We start from the raw sequence: 17,805 nt of genomic DNA on the forward strand, positions 1-17,805 counted from the left end.
GTACCTATTTCAAATGAAGTCACTAAAACTCCTTTTCTAAAAATAAAAAAGGGAACTAATGTTCAAATTATGCAATAATACACATATACCTTAATTGCCTTGAATCTTGACGTATCATTATCTGCAAACTTCTGTAATACATGCCTGGCAGAAAATCCAAATGTACATAATCCATGTAATATGGGCTTGTCAAAACCTAAAAAAAAAAAAAAAAGAGAGAGAGAGAAGAGAGAGAGACTTTAGTGAGTTAGATATAGGTATATTTCCTACTTAAAACCAAGGGCCCCTGAGTGGTTCAGTCAGTTAAGCAACCGACTCTTTGTTTTAGCTCACATGATGATTTCACAATTTCGTGGGTTCAAGCCCCACATCAGACACTGCACTAGCAGCTGGCTTGGGATTCTCTCTCTCCCTCTCTGCTCCTTCCCCACTCACAGTCTCTCTCAAAATAATAAAAACTTAAAAAAAAATTTATTTGTATATATATATATATATATATATATATATATATATATATACATACACATACATATATATATATATACACGCACCAAGGATAATTAATTCAGGATTTCAAAAACACATCTTCAAATGGCACTATGATGGGGCATCTGCATGGGTCAGTTGGTTAAGCCTCCGACTTGAGCTCAGGTCATGATCTGATGGTTCATGAGTTCCAGCCCTGCGGCAGGCTCTGTGTTGAGATTGGAGCCTGGAGCCTGCTTCAGGTTCTGTGTGTCCCTCTCTCTCTGTCCCTCCCCTGCTTGTGCTCTGTCGCTTTCTCTCTCAAAAATAAATAAATATTAAAAATTTAAAAAAAAAAAAACAAAAAAAAAACAGCACTGGGATGAATTAATACCATCTATTTTAAGAAACATGGAAAATATTTTATAAATAATACTTCCAGGGAGAAAACTATGAAACAAACAGAGAAGAATCAAGAAAGGAATGTGAGAGATGTGGGAACACAAAGAATTGTTTTGTTTGGCTGTGGTCCTGATGATGAAATCACCCCTGCTGATTTCAATATCCAGGTATGCAGATGATCCTTTCCTAGCTTTTCAGTTCCTTCCTCTCTCCTCCAATGTCCTTGCCCAGCAGGATAACTCCGACACCCACCTACATGATAAAATCCTAACCCTGCACTAGGAGCTGCCTTCCTCCACAATCTGAATTATGAATTCCAAGCACAACACCTCCTGAACACTACTTCCTACTTTCTCTACCCTTAGCATAAATGTATTACAAGAAGGCTATTTTTTAAATACAACTGGGATGCCTGGGTGGCTCAGTTGGTTAAGGGTCCAACTTCGGCTCAGGTCACGATGGCGTGGTTCGTGAGTTCGAGCTCTGCGTCAGGCTCTGTGCTAACAGATTGATCGGAGTCTTGAGCCTGCTTCAGATTCTGTGTCTCCCTCTCTCTTTGCCCCACCCCCACCTCCCTAGAAAATAAACATTAAAAAAATTTTTTTAAATACTACTCAAACTACCTGTCTTAAGTAGCAATGTCCCTAAGTGTTATTTAGATAATAGAACTACTAGTTTTCATTGGTACACATTATAAGCAACTCACCAGCGAAACTAGAGAAGTTAGGATCAATGTGTAAGGGATTCCAGTCACCACTGAGGCGGTACAAAGCAGCCTGCAGAGAAAGAATTATAAAAATAACTAGCACTCAGTGCTTTCTGAAAATACATTAAAAGAAAAACAGGAAATATGTTCAATTTTTATATAAGAAATATATAATATACCAAATTGAAGCTCTACTTAGAAAATAACCATCTCTAACACAGATGAACTGTAAATCAAGTGCTTTTTATAACACCTGCCACTGGAATCAGCTGGGGAGGAGGGGACCTGTCGGGTAATGGGAAGGGGCCAAGAACTACACCTGGGTAAAACCATGGTTAACTCTGCCTGAGGAGCAAGTCACAGAAAGGAATCCATCAATCTACTCTCATTACAACACAATGAAAGGGTGGGCGGCTGGGTGGCTCAGTCAGTTAAGTGTCTGACTTTGGCTCAGGTCATGATCTGATGGTTCACAAGTTCACACCCCACATCAGGCTCTGTGCTGACAGCTTGGAGCCTGGAGCCCATTTCAGATTGTGTCTCCCTCTCTCTGCCTCTCCCCTGCTCGCACTCTGTCTCAAATATAAATAAACATTTAAAAAAACACACACACATACACACAGTGAAGATAAGGTAGATGTTTACAGCCTCTGCTAACCAAGCATAATTTAGGCACATAATTTAGGGGTGCTTTCAGTTGAAGCCTGTAGACTACCACAAACTTCCACCCTCCTGGTACCCTAAGTCCTGAGCACTAGCTCTCCTGCAACAAAATAGACTGACAGGTTGCCATGAAGATTAAATTTCTGCTTGGCCCAGACCTTCATATCACTTCTTCACTTAGATGAGGCAGGATGAGCAGAAAGATACAGATAACAATAGAAAAAAAGTTACCAGAGCTCCCAGCATTTAACTTGTTTACTGTTCAAACTAGAAAGTACTTTTCAGAAGGGGAGAGATTCACAAAATAGCAGACAGTAGGCATTTAATATATCTGTATTTAATTTTGATCCTCTTGTGCTGCCTCAATACTTCTCCCTGTTCTCATAGATTGCAATGTTAGACTTTCCAAGACTACCTAAATGTTGCATAAAGACTAATCATGTCAGGGGCACCTGGGTGGCTCAGTGGGTTGGGCGGCTGACTTCAGCTCAGGTTATGATCTCACAGCTTGGGAGTTTGAGCCCCAAGTCAGGCTCTGTGCTGACAGCTCAGAGCCTGGAGCCTGCTTCAGACTCTGTGTCTTCCTCTCTCTCTGCCCCTCCCCTGCTCACACTCTGTGTCTCTCTCTCTCAAAAATAAATAAAATTTTTTTAAAAATTAAAAAAAAAGACTAATCATTTCAGCATATCTGACTTTCTTAATTACTGGGTTTTTTAATTATTGATTATTCTTTTTAAATAGATTTTATTAATAGAAAACAACATTTTCTATAATGCATAGGAAAATGTCATTTCTTTTTTAATATGCTTTGTACAATTTTAATAAGCTCTTTCTCTTCTCCATCACCACATATAATAGTTGTATCAATTATTCATTTTCTCAATTGCCGAATATTATTCCCTTTCTACTACCTTCTAAGAATAACTAAATCAGATCAACAATTATCTTACAGCGGTGACTTACAAGATTCCACATAATATGTTGGAGGATTAAATGACAATATTTGAAAAGCTCTTTACAAACAATGAAAATACTAGGCAAATATACATCACTATGTTGCATACAAATGAAAGCAAAAATACATTTCAGAGTCTGAAAGGCAAACTGTTCAACACATGATAGACCATGGGCTTTGATACCAGCTCTGCCTTTAATGGCCGAGTTTCCTTATCACCCCAAGCTTCAATTTGCTCACCTGATAAACCTTTCAGAAAGCATTACCCATGATAAATATTAATACCTCAATAAATATGAGCTATTGTTATTATCTTAAAAGGTATTAGCAACAGTATATCGACGGAAAGAAAGCCGACCTCAAAGTAGGTAGGTAAATAAAGGCTTTATTCGTTGCCTTACTGAGGATGCCAGCCTGGGAACGTCTTTCCATTTGCCCAGAAGAACTGCTCTGCTCTGCAGCGCATCAGCTACAGGGGAAGGGAGAAGGTGTGCTTGTAAGCAGTTCTCCAAATACTTGCGCGTCACAAGGTATATGTGTTATGAATGTCAAAACTAAGGTTTTCTGATTTCCACAGAGACACAAGAAAGACCCTTAGGTCATCTTAATACATTAGGTTTCAGGGCGCCTGGGTGGCTCAATCAATTAAGTGACCGACTCCTGATTTTGGCTCAGGTCATGATCTTGCAGTTTTTGAGTTCGAGCCCTGCTGGGTGTGGAGCCCGCTTTGTCTCCCTCTCTCTCTGGCCCTCCCCTGCTCGCTCTGTCCCTCTCTCAAAATAAGTAAATAAACTTAAAAAAAATATATTACGTTTCTATATATCTGATTGTTTAAAAATATTGCTTCCATGTCTCTGTTTAACCGGTTCCCCAGTTCTTGCTGGTTTTGATTTCTCCTTGAGGTCACTTGAGACAGTTCCAGGAGGCTAATGTCAGTCACCTACTGCAGTTGTAGTGCACAAAAGTAGAACAGCCAAGTTTTAAGATTAGTACCAGTATTCTTATCCCACAGAGATCATTCCTATAAATGGAAAAAAAAAACAAAAACCAATTCTCCTAAAGAAATCTTAAAGGAATATGAGAATTTTCATATTCTTTCTTTTTTTCTTTAATGTTTATTTATTTTTGAGAAAGAGAGAGAGAGAGTGTGAGTGGGGTAGGGGCAGAGAGAGGGGAAGACACAGAATTTGAAGCAGGCTCCAGGCTCCAAGCTGTCAGCACAGAGCCTGATGTGGGGCTTTAACTCATGAACCACGAGATCATGACCTGAGTTGAAATGAGACACTTAACCGACTGAGCCATCCAGGCGCCCTGAGAATTTTCATATTCTTTCAATGATAGCATTGCTTCCTACAGATGGCAGAGAAAGCAAAGACAAAAAAAGAGCCATCATGAGACATGACTAAAGTCAAGTAATTGGAGGTTTGACGAAATTCAATCATAAAGCAAAATAACCATTCTCCAAATAATAAGGAACACTGTGTTCAAGGCTTACTTTCTGAATATCTTGAGGGACATTCATATTTTAAGTTTCAGAAGGAGAGTTAAAAGCTTCTTTTGTTACATCTCTGCCTCAATAGAAAAGTCATTAAAACTTGCAAACACATATACACAGAACTTAGAAAATCAGCTATAAATTACCTTGCCCGTGTATTACATGTCAGTGGGAGTATCTTCTACATATGAGTATAGTAGTCCTTAATTTTATTTTTAAAAGTTGTATCTTTAAGTTAAACTAAATGCTAAATAAAAGAAATCAGGAACTTGTGCTTCCCAAATCCTCACATGCTCCAAAAAAAGGTTACAATCAACAAAAGGAATAAAATGACACAGATCCCAAGCCTACAGTGTAACCAAAAGACAGAGAATACTGCCCACTTCAAATTGCTATAAACACAAAAATGAACACCGATCTCCCGCACCCTCTCCAAGCTACTGTAGAGTGGTGCAGGTAGAGAGGGGAGCGCGGAAACAGTGCATGGAAGAGAGAGGAAGAAAAGAAAAGTCACTTCTAGAAAGACCACCTTAAGAGGAAAAAGTACTGAGAAGAATCCTTGAAGATAAGAGCACTGACTACAAAGAGAAGAATTAAGAATGTATCAGCCTCCAGGTCGCAGTCCAGACTGGCCACATTTCTAAGGGAGAAGAGGGTTAAAAAAAAACAATGTCCCTTTTGAAGACTGGATAATGTAGGAAAAAAGAAGAGAGGAAATTTAAGATAAAGAGAACTAAAAAAATGTTTTGAATAAAACAGCTCCCGACAATGTCCCACTCCAAAAAAGCCATCTCTAAAAAAAAATGCACTTTGCCACACTGACAGAAGAGGGCAATCTTGAATTTCATAATGAGAGAATCATGTAAACCATCACAAACTACCAATCTTCCTCTCAAACTGCATACATTTAAGTAATCTCCATCTATATGAAGCTACTCTAAGACTAAAAGAGGAAACAAGAACCAAAACATTACCATAAATGAAATCTCCCCAAACAACCAACTACTAAACAGAACAAAACTGTAACACAACATTCAAGCATTTGGGGATACGAAAGAAACACCATGAATTTAAAATTCAAAAACTAAGAACAACATCAACAGACAACAAACATGAAGGAATGAAATAAGATATAATTAAACTCTAGAAAGAAAAGGAAGGGGGAGAAATCCTATCAGAAATGAAGACTAAATTATAAGATGCCTAGAGGAAAACATATTCATTTTTTTTTCTTTTTTTTAATTTTTTTTTTTTTAACGTTTATTTATTTTTGAGACAGGGAGAGACAGATCATGAACGGGGGAAGGTCAGAGAGAGGGACACACAGAATCTGAAACAGGCTCCAGGCTCTGAGCTGTCAGCACAGAGCCTGATGCGGGGCTCGAACTCACGGACCGTGAGATCATGACCTGAGCCGAAGTCGGCCGCTTAACCGACTGAGCCACCCAGGCGCCCCGAGGAAAACATACTCAAATAAAAATTTAATAAGGGGCACACAAGAAAGGGAGGGGAAAAAAAAACAAGAGAACAGAAATGAGACCAAGAGGGGCACTGAGGGGCTCAGCTGGTTAAGTGTCCAACTCTTTATCTCAGCTCAGATCATGATCTCACGGTTCACGAGATTGAGCCCCACATCAGGTTCTGCACTGACAACATGAAGCCTGCTTGGGATTTTCTCTCTTCCTCTCTCTCTGCCTCTCCCCTGCTCCTTGTGCTCTCTCTCTCTCAAAACAAATAAATAAACTTAAAAAAAAAAAAAAGAAAAGAAAGAGAGAAAAAAAAAACAATGAAACAAAACCAAGAAAGAAGTAAAAAAAAAAAAAAAAAAAAGCCACAAAGTGGCTAAAATAAGACAGAAAAAAGATCCAATGCATATATAACTTAAGTATTTGAAGAAGAAAAACAGAAAAATGAATGAGAACTACTATTTAAAATTATAATCCTAGGGGCGCCTGGGTGGCTCAGTCTGTTAAGCATCTGACTTCGGCTCAGGTTGTGATCTCATGATTCACGAGACTGTCAGCTGTGCTGACAGCTCAGAGCCTGGAGCCTGCTTCAGATTCTGTGTCTCCCTCTTTCTCTGCCATTCCCCTGCTTGAACTCTGTCTCTGTCTCTCTCTCTCTCAAAAATAAAAAATAAAATAAAATAAAATAAACATTAAAAAAATTTTACTATCTAAATATACCTATTAAAAAGGCCCACTAGTGACATAGGGTCAATGGCCAGGAATGGGCAACACTGAGACCCAGCCTAGTAAAACTACTTGACTTTAAAGGTAAAGAAAAAAGATAAAGAACAACTCTAAGGGCCTAAAGAATAAAGACCAAGAAACCTGGTGAAAGATAAAAAGACTGCCATTAGAATGTTCAAAAGCCACATTCAAAGCAAGGTCCATGGAGCACCATTTTTAAGAAGCTCAAGATTTCATATCCAGCCAAGTTGTTCTTCAAGTATGCAGGGTATAGAAAAATAGTTTTAAATACACAGGAACCAAAGAAACACTATATACATGAGCGCTTCTTGGGGCACCCACCACAGGAGGGGCTTTATCCAACCAGGAGGTGTTGGGGGAAGGTTTGGCAAAAGGACTGATACAATCAGTCGCAAATCTAACACTAAAATGAAGATGGGGAAGAGAATACACAAAGAATATACAAATGTTAAATGCTCCGAAAAAGTAAAATTAATGCATATCAAAAGATGAGAATAAAGGAGAGAGAAACAAGAAAATAAAATAGGCTCTTTAACTGTAATACAGGAAACAACTAAAAAACAGAGACAACAATAAATACTGAAAAACCGTATGGTAACAAGTGAGAAAATGAGAAACTACTATTTTATGGTAAAAACCATAAAAGGTTTGTACCAAGGGCTTAGGAAAAGGTTTATGATTTCTGCTTCTGGCCATGAGTACTCTTCTACTGCCAACAACTAGCAAAAAAATTTTAAGGCAAAGAGGGAGGCACTGCTCTTAGATGTTACACAGTAAGCAGTTTGGGATTAAGACTTGATAGAAGAGACACAAACAAGAGCCACAGCTCTCTGACAGCACTTTTCAGACTGTGAGGCAAGAAAGGAAATCCAAACACAGCAAAACAGTCTCAGTGAGTTAAAGAGATAGAGATCAGAGTTCCAGGAGTCTATGCAGCTAGAATCTGTACATACTGAAGAAGAAGAAGCTATACAGAAAAGAGCTCCAGAAATCTAAACACAGGTCAGTCCCCTTGAGGACCATACAGAAAGGCCCTGGAAGAGGAGACATCACATGAAGAAAGAGGCCTTGTGGAGAAGTTTAGAGGCACTCCAGCCAAAAGTCAGCAAGAAGCCCCTAAACTTAGCAAAGATGGTATCTTTGGCCTCCCAGCCCTACCCAGCCACCATCTGAGAATAGCTACACAAACTAAGGCAGAAGGAACACCCAGTCAATCCACAGTCATTAAAAAAAAAAAAAAAGTAGTACTTATAATACACCTCATAATGTAATAAAAAATATTTTAATGGATGATATAACTAATATGTCAAAGACTAACTTTATTTAATAATGACAGTAGTGGGGCACCTGAGTGGCTCAACTGGTTGAGCACCCAACTATCGATCTTGGCTCAGCGAATGATCTCACTGTTTGTGAGTTCGAGCCCCACTCCAGGATTCTGTCTCTCCCTCTCGCTGCCTCTTCCCCGCTTGCTCTCTCTCTCTCTCTCAAAATGAATTAATTAATTTAAAAAAATGAGAGTAGCTAAAATCCTGTTGGAATAAGTGGTATAAAATAACTATCTGGGAAACTAGAGATACTTGTTTTCATTCTTCCCCCAACTGTAAAGCCTGACATCTAATATCTATTTATTCTTTGGCCTTTCTAGATTACTAAGGATGAATTTTTTATTTATTAATTGTAAAACACTCAAAGGACACTTACAACTTCCTAAGTTTGAAGATGAAGAAATTCCCCTAAGGACATGATAAACAGACCACCCCAGAAGTGATCTCAGTACAACTAAAACTACGGTTGCCTGCTTCCTCAGTGATTGAAAATTTACTGACTTAATTTAAAACCTATCATACAGTTGACACTGTAACAGCGTAATTTTTTCCTTATTTCCACTCCTTCAAGATCTGCCCATCCATGACCATCTCCCACTTCTCTGTCATGTAGCTGCTCCAGTTTTTACTCTTTCTACGCCATCATGCTCTTCTCTTCTCTTACAGTCAGCAATCATGACGTCTTATCCTCTTTCCGGCCAAACTGCAAGCACTATGTCTCTGGTAAACAGAGAGTATCTACACGCCATTTTGGTTCAGCTAAGTTCCATCTTTCCTACCAAAGCCTGCTGAACATCATTCCCTGTGAGTATCCCCACTGTGAATGTCCACAGCACTTGCTCAGCAATTCAAAGCCCGTGTTTAATCACTCACAGATTGGAAGAGGTGCCCTAGTTATTTTGACATTTACATCTTGAGTATTTGAGTGTCTTTCAGCTCCTTGATGATACATCAGTTTTTCCACTTGATCTATGTCTCCTATATAGCTCAGATTCAGTTTAAAACAGCCCATAACACCCTGAAATTTATGCAAAGTTTAATGAAAAATGGTTTTTGAACAAACGGTGGCTTTTGTGAGATTTTCTTTTTGTTTTTTTTTTTTTTTAATTTTTCTTAATGTTTTATTTATTTTTGAGACAGAGAGAGACAGAGCATGAGCAGGGGAAGGGCAGAGAGAGAGCGAGACACAGAATCCAAAGCAGGCTCCAGACTCCAAGCTGTCAACACAGAGCCTGATGTGGGGCTCGAACTCATGAACCGTGAGATCATGACCTGAGCCAAAGTCAGACACTCAACTGACTGAGCCACCCAGGCGCCCCTGGTGAGATTTTCAAATGACCACATGAGACTAAAATGCTCTGTCAAATGACAGGTGCCCGTTATTTATACAAAAAATATTTGTTAACTAGGGTCACCCGGGTGGCTCAGTCAGTTAGGAGTCCAACTTTGGCTCAGGTCATGATCTTGCAGTACATGAGTTCTAGCCTTGCGTCAGGCTCTGCGCTAACAGCTCAGAGCCTGGAGCCTCCTTCAGATTCTGTGTCTCCTCCTCTCTCTGCTCCTCCATGTTCATGCTCTCTGTCTCTCTATAATAAATAAATGTTAAAAAAATTTTTTTAATAAAAAAAAATTTGCTAACTTAAAAACTTCCCTTTGTCACACAGCAAAAGAGAACTCTGCTGAAAATAAACGTAAAGTTCTACTCTGAAAAAGAGGAAAAGAAAAAAAAGTCTCTCTACTTACTGTGTATAGAAATTCAAGCCTTGCAAACTATTCAGCTTTTCTTATCTACAGCAGATACCTTTCATCATTTCAGTAACTCCAGAATAATAAGGGAGCACTGTGGGGTTTCGTGAACCATGAAACCACGAAGTCCTTTTCTGTTCTTTCTAGTGCCTTAATAAAATTAATTTCACTATGAAACTTTAATTAAACACAAATATGAGTGCACGCATAAGAAACTGATAAGAAACAGGGATGGGAAAAACATTTAGAGGCAAAAACTAATCTCTGGAAAAAAGTGTTCTTCTTTCCGTCACCTGGTTATACAAGCACAGGAGAAAAATATAATTAAATATGTACCAATCTTAATTCTTTCTGGCTCGTGAAATTATATTTCTATTTGCCAGCAAACAGAAATCCTGCATAAGTTCTCATATCAAGCATATCAAAGTTAGTATCAAAAACCACATATACTTTATAAATAATTTGCTGTCATTACAGTAGCTCCCTCACAGTGTATCTTCAGAGCTTTATGTTTTCGTTCTGTATCTGCATGGTTACTCCTCTGGCCACTGTGGGGAAGAATCTTTGGGGACTCTCAAACACAAAGTGGCTTTTCTCATCTTTATGGTTACCTTCTGTTTCTTAAATAAATGTCTGCATGATCAAAAAATTTGTCAACTGATAGGGCATTTTATCTCCTCCATCAGAAAACAAATTATTTATGCCCAAAAAAAGACATTAAATCACCTACCCCTCCTAAGATGCTTTATTTTGCCTATCCACTAAAGCTGGCATAAAATAATCTGTTTCTGGGGTGCCTGGGTGGCTCAGTCGGTTAAGCGTCTGACTTTGACTCAGGTCTCAATCCCACAGTCTGTGAGTTTGAGCCCCACATCAGGCTCTGTGCTGACAGCTCAGAACCTGGAGCCTGCTTCAGATTCTTGGTCTCCCTTTCTCTGTGCCCCTCCCCTACTCATTCTCTCTCTCTCTCTCAAAAATAAAGAAACATTAAAAAAGAATTAAAAAAATAATAATAATAATCTGTTTCCAAGCAATGTAGCTCAACTTTCTTTCCTGAAAGAGGAAAGGGTGACCAAAATTTGCCTTTTAATTCTTTTCCTCCTGCTCACTAGGGGTTGAATGAAATTCTTCACTACTAAGTTAGGCAGTGTCTTTAAGCACTGCCCAGCAAAGCAGGATGCTTCCTGAGGTGACATGTGAAAAGTCTTTCTATATTTTCTTTTGATTTATGGTGGAGAAAAAAATCTGATGAGCAAAAATGTAGAAAGACCAGATTACAACTATGGAAATATACCCTTAATCTTTATCATGTTCAAGGACAAAGTCCTACGTTTGGACTCACAAAACTATAGGATATCAGAGTTATATATTCAAGAGCCAGCAGTCAGGTGGCTTTATCGCTTTTCAAAAAACACAATCTCACCTGATTAAGTGAGGTGACATCTGTAAGTACAGCATCAGGAGGTCTATTAGGCACGGCTACAGCTTCCTGAAACCAAAAAACATCACAGGTTAAATACTAACAAAGTAATTGGTACTGTCTTTACTCAGATTAGTATTTGATGAACAACCATGTTTCACTATAACAAAATCTGCAAGTTAGAGAAAATGTTTTTAAAAATAATTTCTGTTCAGGAGATAACATTTAAAATCTCATAACTGTTAGCCTCATCTATGCTGTGATTTCCCTGAAATGACCCTGTTTAACGAAAGGAATTATACAACCAGATCCATTCCCTGGGCCACCAAGGAGAAAGAGGTAAAGACCCTTTTCCCAGTGCAAAAGGTGATAATAACTATAAGAACTAAACAAACAATTCACACTTACATTGATTTAATCTTTAAATGTACTTTTTACTAACAGTGCGGGTCTCTTTGCATCTATATCCTATTTGGAGTTGGTTCAGATTCTTGCATGTGTAGATTAATGTTCTTCATCAAAACCATCATTCCTTCAATTATTTTTTCTATTTCTCTCTCTCTCTCCTCTCCTTCTGGTCTTTCCATTACATGCATCTCGCTATACTTAAGGTTTACCCCACATTTCACTAAGACTTCTTTTTCTTTTCATCTTTTTTTGTCTCTGGAGATAGATAGATAGATAGATAGATAGATAGACAGACAGACAGACAGAGAGAAAGATCTTCAGGCTTTTTGATTCTTTCTTCTGCCAGTTAAAATCTACTATTGAGTGCTCTAAAAAATTCTTCATTTCCCTTATTGTAATCTCAGCTCCAAAACTTCTATTTGGTTCTTCAACATAATTTCTATTTGTTGATTTTCTCTACTTGATGAGTCACTGTCATCGTACTTTACTTCTTTAAGTGTGCTTTCCTTTGGTTCTGTGAACACATTTAGAAGAGCTGCTTTGAAGTCTTTGTCTACAAAGTCCTCTCAAAGGCAGTTTATATTGCCTGTTTTGTTCTGGTTTTATTTTCCTGTCATTATTTCCAGGTCATGTGCTCCTGTTTCTTGCATGTCTTGTAATTTTTTGTTGATGACTAGACATTTTAGATAACCTATTACACAACTCAGGATATTGACCTCCTTTCCCTGTGACAGGCTTGTGGTTATTGTTAATTTGTTTATTTGTGTGGTGCCTTGGCTAGATTATTTCAGCTAAGTCTATTTCCCCAATAGTGAGCAACTTCTGGTGTGGCTCCTCAGAGGTATAGCCTTGGGCAAGAACACAGTCAGTTACCCAGGGATAACAGTGGGTTTCCCAGGGTTCTCTGTGACTCTCTCTCCCTGACCTCTCTGCTCAAGTGTCTGCCTCATTTGGTATCATACCCAACCGTTAGGCTCCACTAATCGCCAGATGATTGCTCTATTACTTTCAATAATGCCCTGGGGCATAAATCACTCTACAGTCTGATCCAATTAAAGTCAGGCCAGTTTTTGTCATGATCCCATGAGGGCTCTTCTTAGCTCTCTCTTTCCATGGTTCTCTCTAGAAAACTTCTAGCTGGTCTGGTTGTTAGCTTATTGTTCTCATGGAGCTACAAGGTTCCTCTTGGTTGTTAATCTAAAGTAACTTAATATCTGTAGGCACCCTTACCTTTGAACTTTCAACTACTCTATTCCTTGGGATGAGCTTCAGAGATCTCTATTATTACAGGCTGCCTCAGTGCCTGGGTGAAACCTCTCCTCCACTGCAGTAGAAGTAGGGGCAAGGATAGTGGCCCACTCATCTCCAAGTGACATCCTCACTCTACAAGAAGTTGTGCTGGGCAGGGGTAATAGCTTCTGGCCTCCTCAGCTTTCCTCACCCTGTGGGCAAGTGGGGGCAAGAGGGATTGGGTCCTTCAGTCTTCTCAGCCTACCATGTGTGGAGCAGAGTTTCCACTCTACATGTGGAGGCCGGGTAGAGAACGAGAATGCTATAACTCTTAGCCACTTCTACCTGGAACAGAGCTTCAACAACACAAGCTGGGGGCTGTGGGAAGCATAAGAAAATCTGGTGACCTGCTCTTGCTGGGAGGACAGCCTGCTCTGGGAGCAGGGACAAGGGATCCTGTGCTTGGGCTACACATGCCTAGAGTGGAACTGCCATTATGCTGAGCCCAGCGATGAGGGAAAAAGGAGAAAGCCGTGGCTCAAATGCCACAGATTCTCAATGGTCTTACCAAGATAAAGACTTCCTTGAATAAATATTTCCTAATTTGCTATATGCCCTGAGGACAATCTCCAGACACTTTAAATGGTTTTCTTTTTGTTTTAACTTTCATCCATTATGATGTTATGGCTGACTCAATGGGGAGAGGGTCCAGGGGACTCCTCACACCATCATTCCAGAAGCAGTTTCTCGATACTGCTTTAAGCGTACTTCATTTATCCAGAATATTTACGACATTATAATCTCATTACCTCAAATAAATCAGAAGTAATGGCCAGGTTAAATGAAAAGGAATGTCCAAGTTATAAAATATTTTTAGAAAAAAAAATGTTTTTAGGTAGAATTTGAGAACTAAAGAGTAACTAGAATCGTCTTACACAAGACAAGTCCTTAAGTCATTTAATGAATAAAGATTTTATTTTACACAAGGATCACTCGCATGTGTTAGGTTTTCCTAAAGACTTCTGGGTGATGCAAAGTCTGTAGAAGAAAGTAAAAACATTCCCATAATTATCTCAGGTACATTACACTTATGTCAGCCAGACTCCTCTACAAATACGTGTTATATATTAAAATATGCAAACATACGTAGCTCTTTCAATTAATTCAAAGATACTCTGATTCAAAGAAGTGTGAATTACTGAGGATCTACTCTGTTAAATCACACCTATGGTAATATAATAAGTTCAAAATATACATACAGATACTTACATACCCATATATTTTGCTTATATGGATACTTACATACCCATATATTTTGCTTATAAAGCTTATAATAGCCTACCTTGACTTTGTCTGACGTCCGTTTTCCACCAATGCCTCCACAGCCAACGAGGAAGAGAGAGAACTGATTGTAACATATAAGATCCTTCTCAAAATAAGAATAGACTGAAAAGCAAATGAAAGAAAAAATAAAGGAAATTATTATCGAAAGACATAACCAGTTAACCATGACATGATCAGCAATTCCTTTAAAAGTTTCAAAAACAAAAAGTAGTCACTAGAAGGTCTGATAACTTAAAGACGCCCAAGTTTGGTTTATAAAGCATCTTTCAATTTCTTCACTACCGGTCTCTAGAAGGCAGAGTGAAGAGGACCTTCACATACCCTCTCTTGACTGTGAAACAGCAGTTTCTCTCTCCTCTTCTTCAACCTCCCCAACTGCCTATCCTATCTTAACTCTCTCCATCTCAAACATTTCACAAAATCCCACTACACAGTGCAGGTATCCAACACTCTCAAACATTCCAACATTCTGCCAAAGGACTCAAAAAGAGCCTGGAGGGGTTCCTGGGTGGCTCAGACGCCCCTCCCCTGCTCGAACTCTCTGTCTCAAAATAAACAAACAAACACACACACACTAAAAAAAAAAAAAAAAAAAAAAAAAGAGGGGCGCCTGGGTGGCTCAGCTGGTTAAGCATCCGACTCTTGATTTCCACTAAGGTCACGATCTCACAGTTCCTGAGTTCAAGCCCCACAATCAGGCTCTGTGCTGACAGTGTGGAACCTGCTTGTAATTCGCCCTTTCCCTCTCTCTCTGCCCCTCCCCTGCTCTCACTTTCTTTCTCTTTCTCTATCTTTCTCTCAAAATAAATAAATAAATCTAAAATTAAAAAAAAAAAATACTTGAAAAAAAAAAAAAAAGAACCTGAAATACAAAAGAAGAAGTGAAGATCAAGGTATAAGCTTCAGGAGGACAGAATCATGGGTCTTGCTCGCCATTATATTCCTAGCAATCAGAATGGTACCTGGGACAGAAAAAGCACCTAACCAATATTTATTAAATTAATGAGTAATGAGGGGCGCCTGGGTGGCTCAGTCGGTTGAGCAACTGACTTCGGCTCAGGTCTTGATCTCACAGTTCATGAGTTTGGGTCCTGCGTCGGGCTCCGTGCTGACAGCTCGGAGCCTGGAGCCTGCTTCGGATTCTGTTGTCTCCCTCTCTCTCTGTCCCTCCCTCACACGCACTCTGTCTCTCTCTGCCCCTCCCTCACACGCACTCTGTCTCTCTCTGCCTCTCAAAAATAAAGAAAACTAATTAAAAAAAATTTTTTTTAATTAATGAGTAATGAATAAATGATACGAGTTAGTGAATGAGTAAGCAAATAATGAATGAATGTAGGACAGCTGTCCCTCTTTCTACTAACTTCCTAGTGAGGGTGTGAGAACTCTATCTCCAGCTCTAGAAAATTAGAAATATGACTTTGAACTGCACACAAAAGAAAAAAATCTAACTATAACAAAAAATAAGGAAGGTCATGGCAATTTGTATTAAAATAAGATTTTTAACTGTATTACGCAGGAAATTGGATATCTGATTTCATTCGCACTTTGCGTATAAATTCTAATACATTATTACCCAATATCAAGCTGTAGTTAACTAAATGGAGTGGGTCAAGAGACAATAGTAAAAACGAAAGTTAAGGTTACTGCAGAAACTTTGTTCTGAGGTATGTCACATGTCTGGTAGCTCAGGAAGAAGAGTAAAAGAAAACTGGGAGAGGGGTGCCTGGGTAGCTCAGTTGGTTAAGCGCCTGACTCTAAATTTTGGCTTGGGTCATGATCTCGCAGTTTGTGGGATTGAGCCCCATGTCAGGCTCTGCACTGACAACGTGGATCCTGCTGGGGATTCTCTCATATTCATTCTCTCTCTCTCTCTCTCTCTCTCTCTCTCTCTCTCTCTCGATCTCTCTCTGCCCTTCCCCCAACTCTGATACTCTCTCTCTCTCAAAATAAACTTTAAAAATAATAATAAAAAAAAGAAAAAAGAAAACTAGGATAGTTGCAGCCAAATGTTGGCCAACTTCTGGAATGACAAACAAACAAAAATCTAAAACATGGGGCATGTGGGTGGCTCAGTCAGTTGAGTGTCCAATTTCAGCTTAGGTCATGAGATCATGACCCCATGGACACAGGGTTTGAACCCTGTGTCGGGCTCTGTGCTGACAACTCAGAGCCTGGAGCCTGTTTCAGATTCTGTCTCCCTCTCTCTCTGCCCTGACCCCACTTGTGCTCTCTCTGTCTCTAAAATAAATAAACATTAAAAAAAAATTTTTTAAATAAAAAAATAAAAATCTAAAACAGAAAGGGGAGAAGGAAGAAGAAAAGAAAGACAGGAAGAGGAAAAAAACAGACATGCTATGAAATACTATGAGCTGACAGAAATAATGTAGTAGGAGAATATTTAAGAGCATCAAAAATGTTCTCAACATATTATGTAGTAAAAACAAGGCAAGTTCCTACACAGCATATACAGTATGACCTTCCGTGTATTTAGAACAAAGATGATGAAGCCTATATTCCAACTATCAGACAATATCAAATTTCCCACTCTATTTCCAAAATTTTTGACAATAAAGATCTATTTCTTCTTTTTTTTTAATTTTTTTAAGTTTATTTATTTATTTTGAGAGAGAGAGAGAGAGAGAGGGCATGAGCAGGGGAGGGGCAGAGGGAGAGGCAAAGAGAGAACCAAGCAGGCTCTGTTGTCAGCACAGAGCCTAATGTGGTGCTCGATCTCACAAACCATGAGATCATGACCTGAGCTGAAATCAAGAGTCAAACAGATGCTTAACCAACTGAGCACCCACGTGCCTCAATACCTATTTCTTCTTAAACTTCAGAATAAATAAATTTTAAGCAATGTATCTTGAGCTGATGTTTAATTACTAGTATGTCAACATTTACTAAACTACTATAACCTTTTTTTTTCCCACTGCAAATAAAATGTGGCTGTGGTGTTTAAACCACATTTGAATTCAAGAGGCTTGAATGCACAACATTAGGAACTTAACCACCATTCATGAAAATGATTGAGAGCCAAATACGTTCCAAGTTCCAAAGAGCGAACAAAGACAAGAGTATCTACAATACTAATTATCCAGTGATGGTTGTCGATGTGTTCCTTCCTGCCAAGTCCAAACTCCAGTCCGCCACTACGTTCTCTGTACCAGCCACAGTTTCCACCTCTGTGCTCTGGTCATGTGGTCTCAAATCCCCTGAAATGCCCCACTCTTCCCACCGCTACCCTAACCTGCTCCTTTGCCTCATCCTCGCTTATTTCCTGAGAGCTTATAAAATTTTTAGAATGCTGATCGTTATCTTGGTTTCTCGAAAACTGGAAGATGAATGTGAACGTACTGATCAGTTTCTATGGTGAAGCACCACATGACACACACAAGGCCTGTCAATCTAACAATATTATTGTAAGAATTAA

At 39.0% G+C, this 17,805-nt stretch overlaps 1 protein-coding gene across 2 annotated transcripts in view; it reads right to left on the reverse strand.

The window, feature by feature from the left end:
- The window catches only part of HSD17B4 (hydroxysteroid 17-beta dehydrogenase 4), an 88,160-nt gene that overhangs the window by 23,162 nt on the left and 47,193 nt on the right, over positions 1-17,805 (reverse strand). For both annotated transcript variants that reach the window (XM_058738272.1, XM_058738279.1), the window contains exons 16-19: positions 14,374-14,477; positions 11,397-11,462; positions 1,574-1,643; positions 90-196 (exon numbers count right to left, since the gene is read on the reverse strand). In XM_058738272.1, coding sequence (XP_058594255.1) covers positions 90-196; positions 1,574-1,643; positions 11,397-11,462; positions 14,374-14,477 — 347 coding nt within the window. The remainder of the gene's footprint in view (positions 1-89; positions 197-1,573; positions 1,644-11,396; positions 11,463-14,373; positions 14,478-17,805) is intronic.

This window comes from Neofelis nebulosa, chromosome 1 (genome assembly GCF_028018385.1).
Source record: "Neofelis nebulosa isolate mNeoNeb1 chromosome 1, mNeoNeb1.pri, whole genome shotgun sequence".
Lineage (NCBI taxonomy): Eukaryota > Metazoa > Chordata > Mammalia > Carnivora > Felidae > Neofelis > Neofelis nebulosa.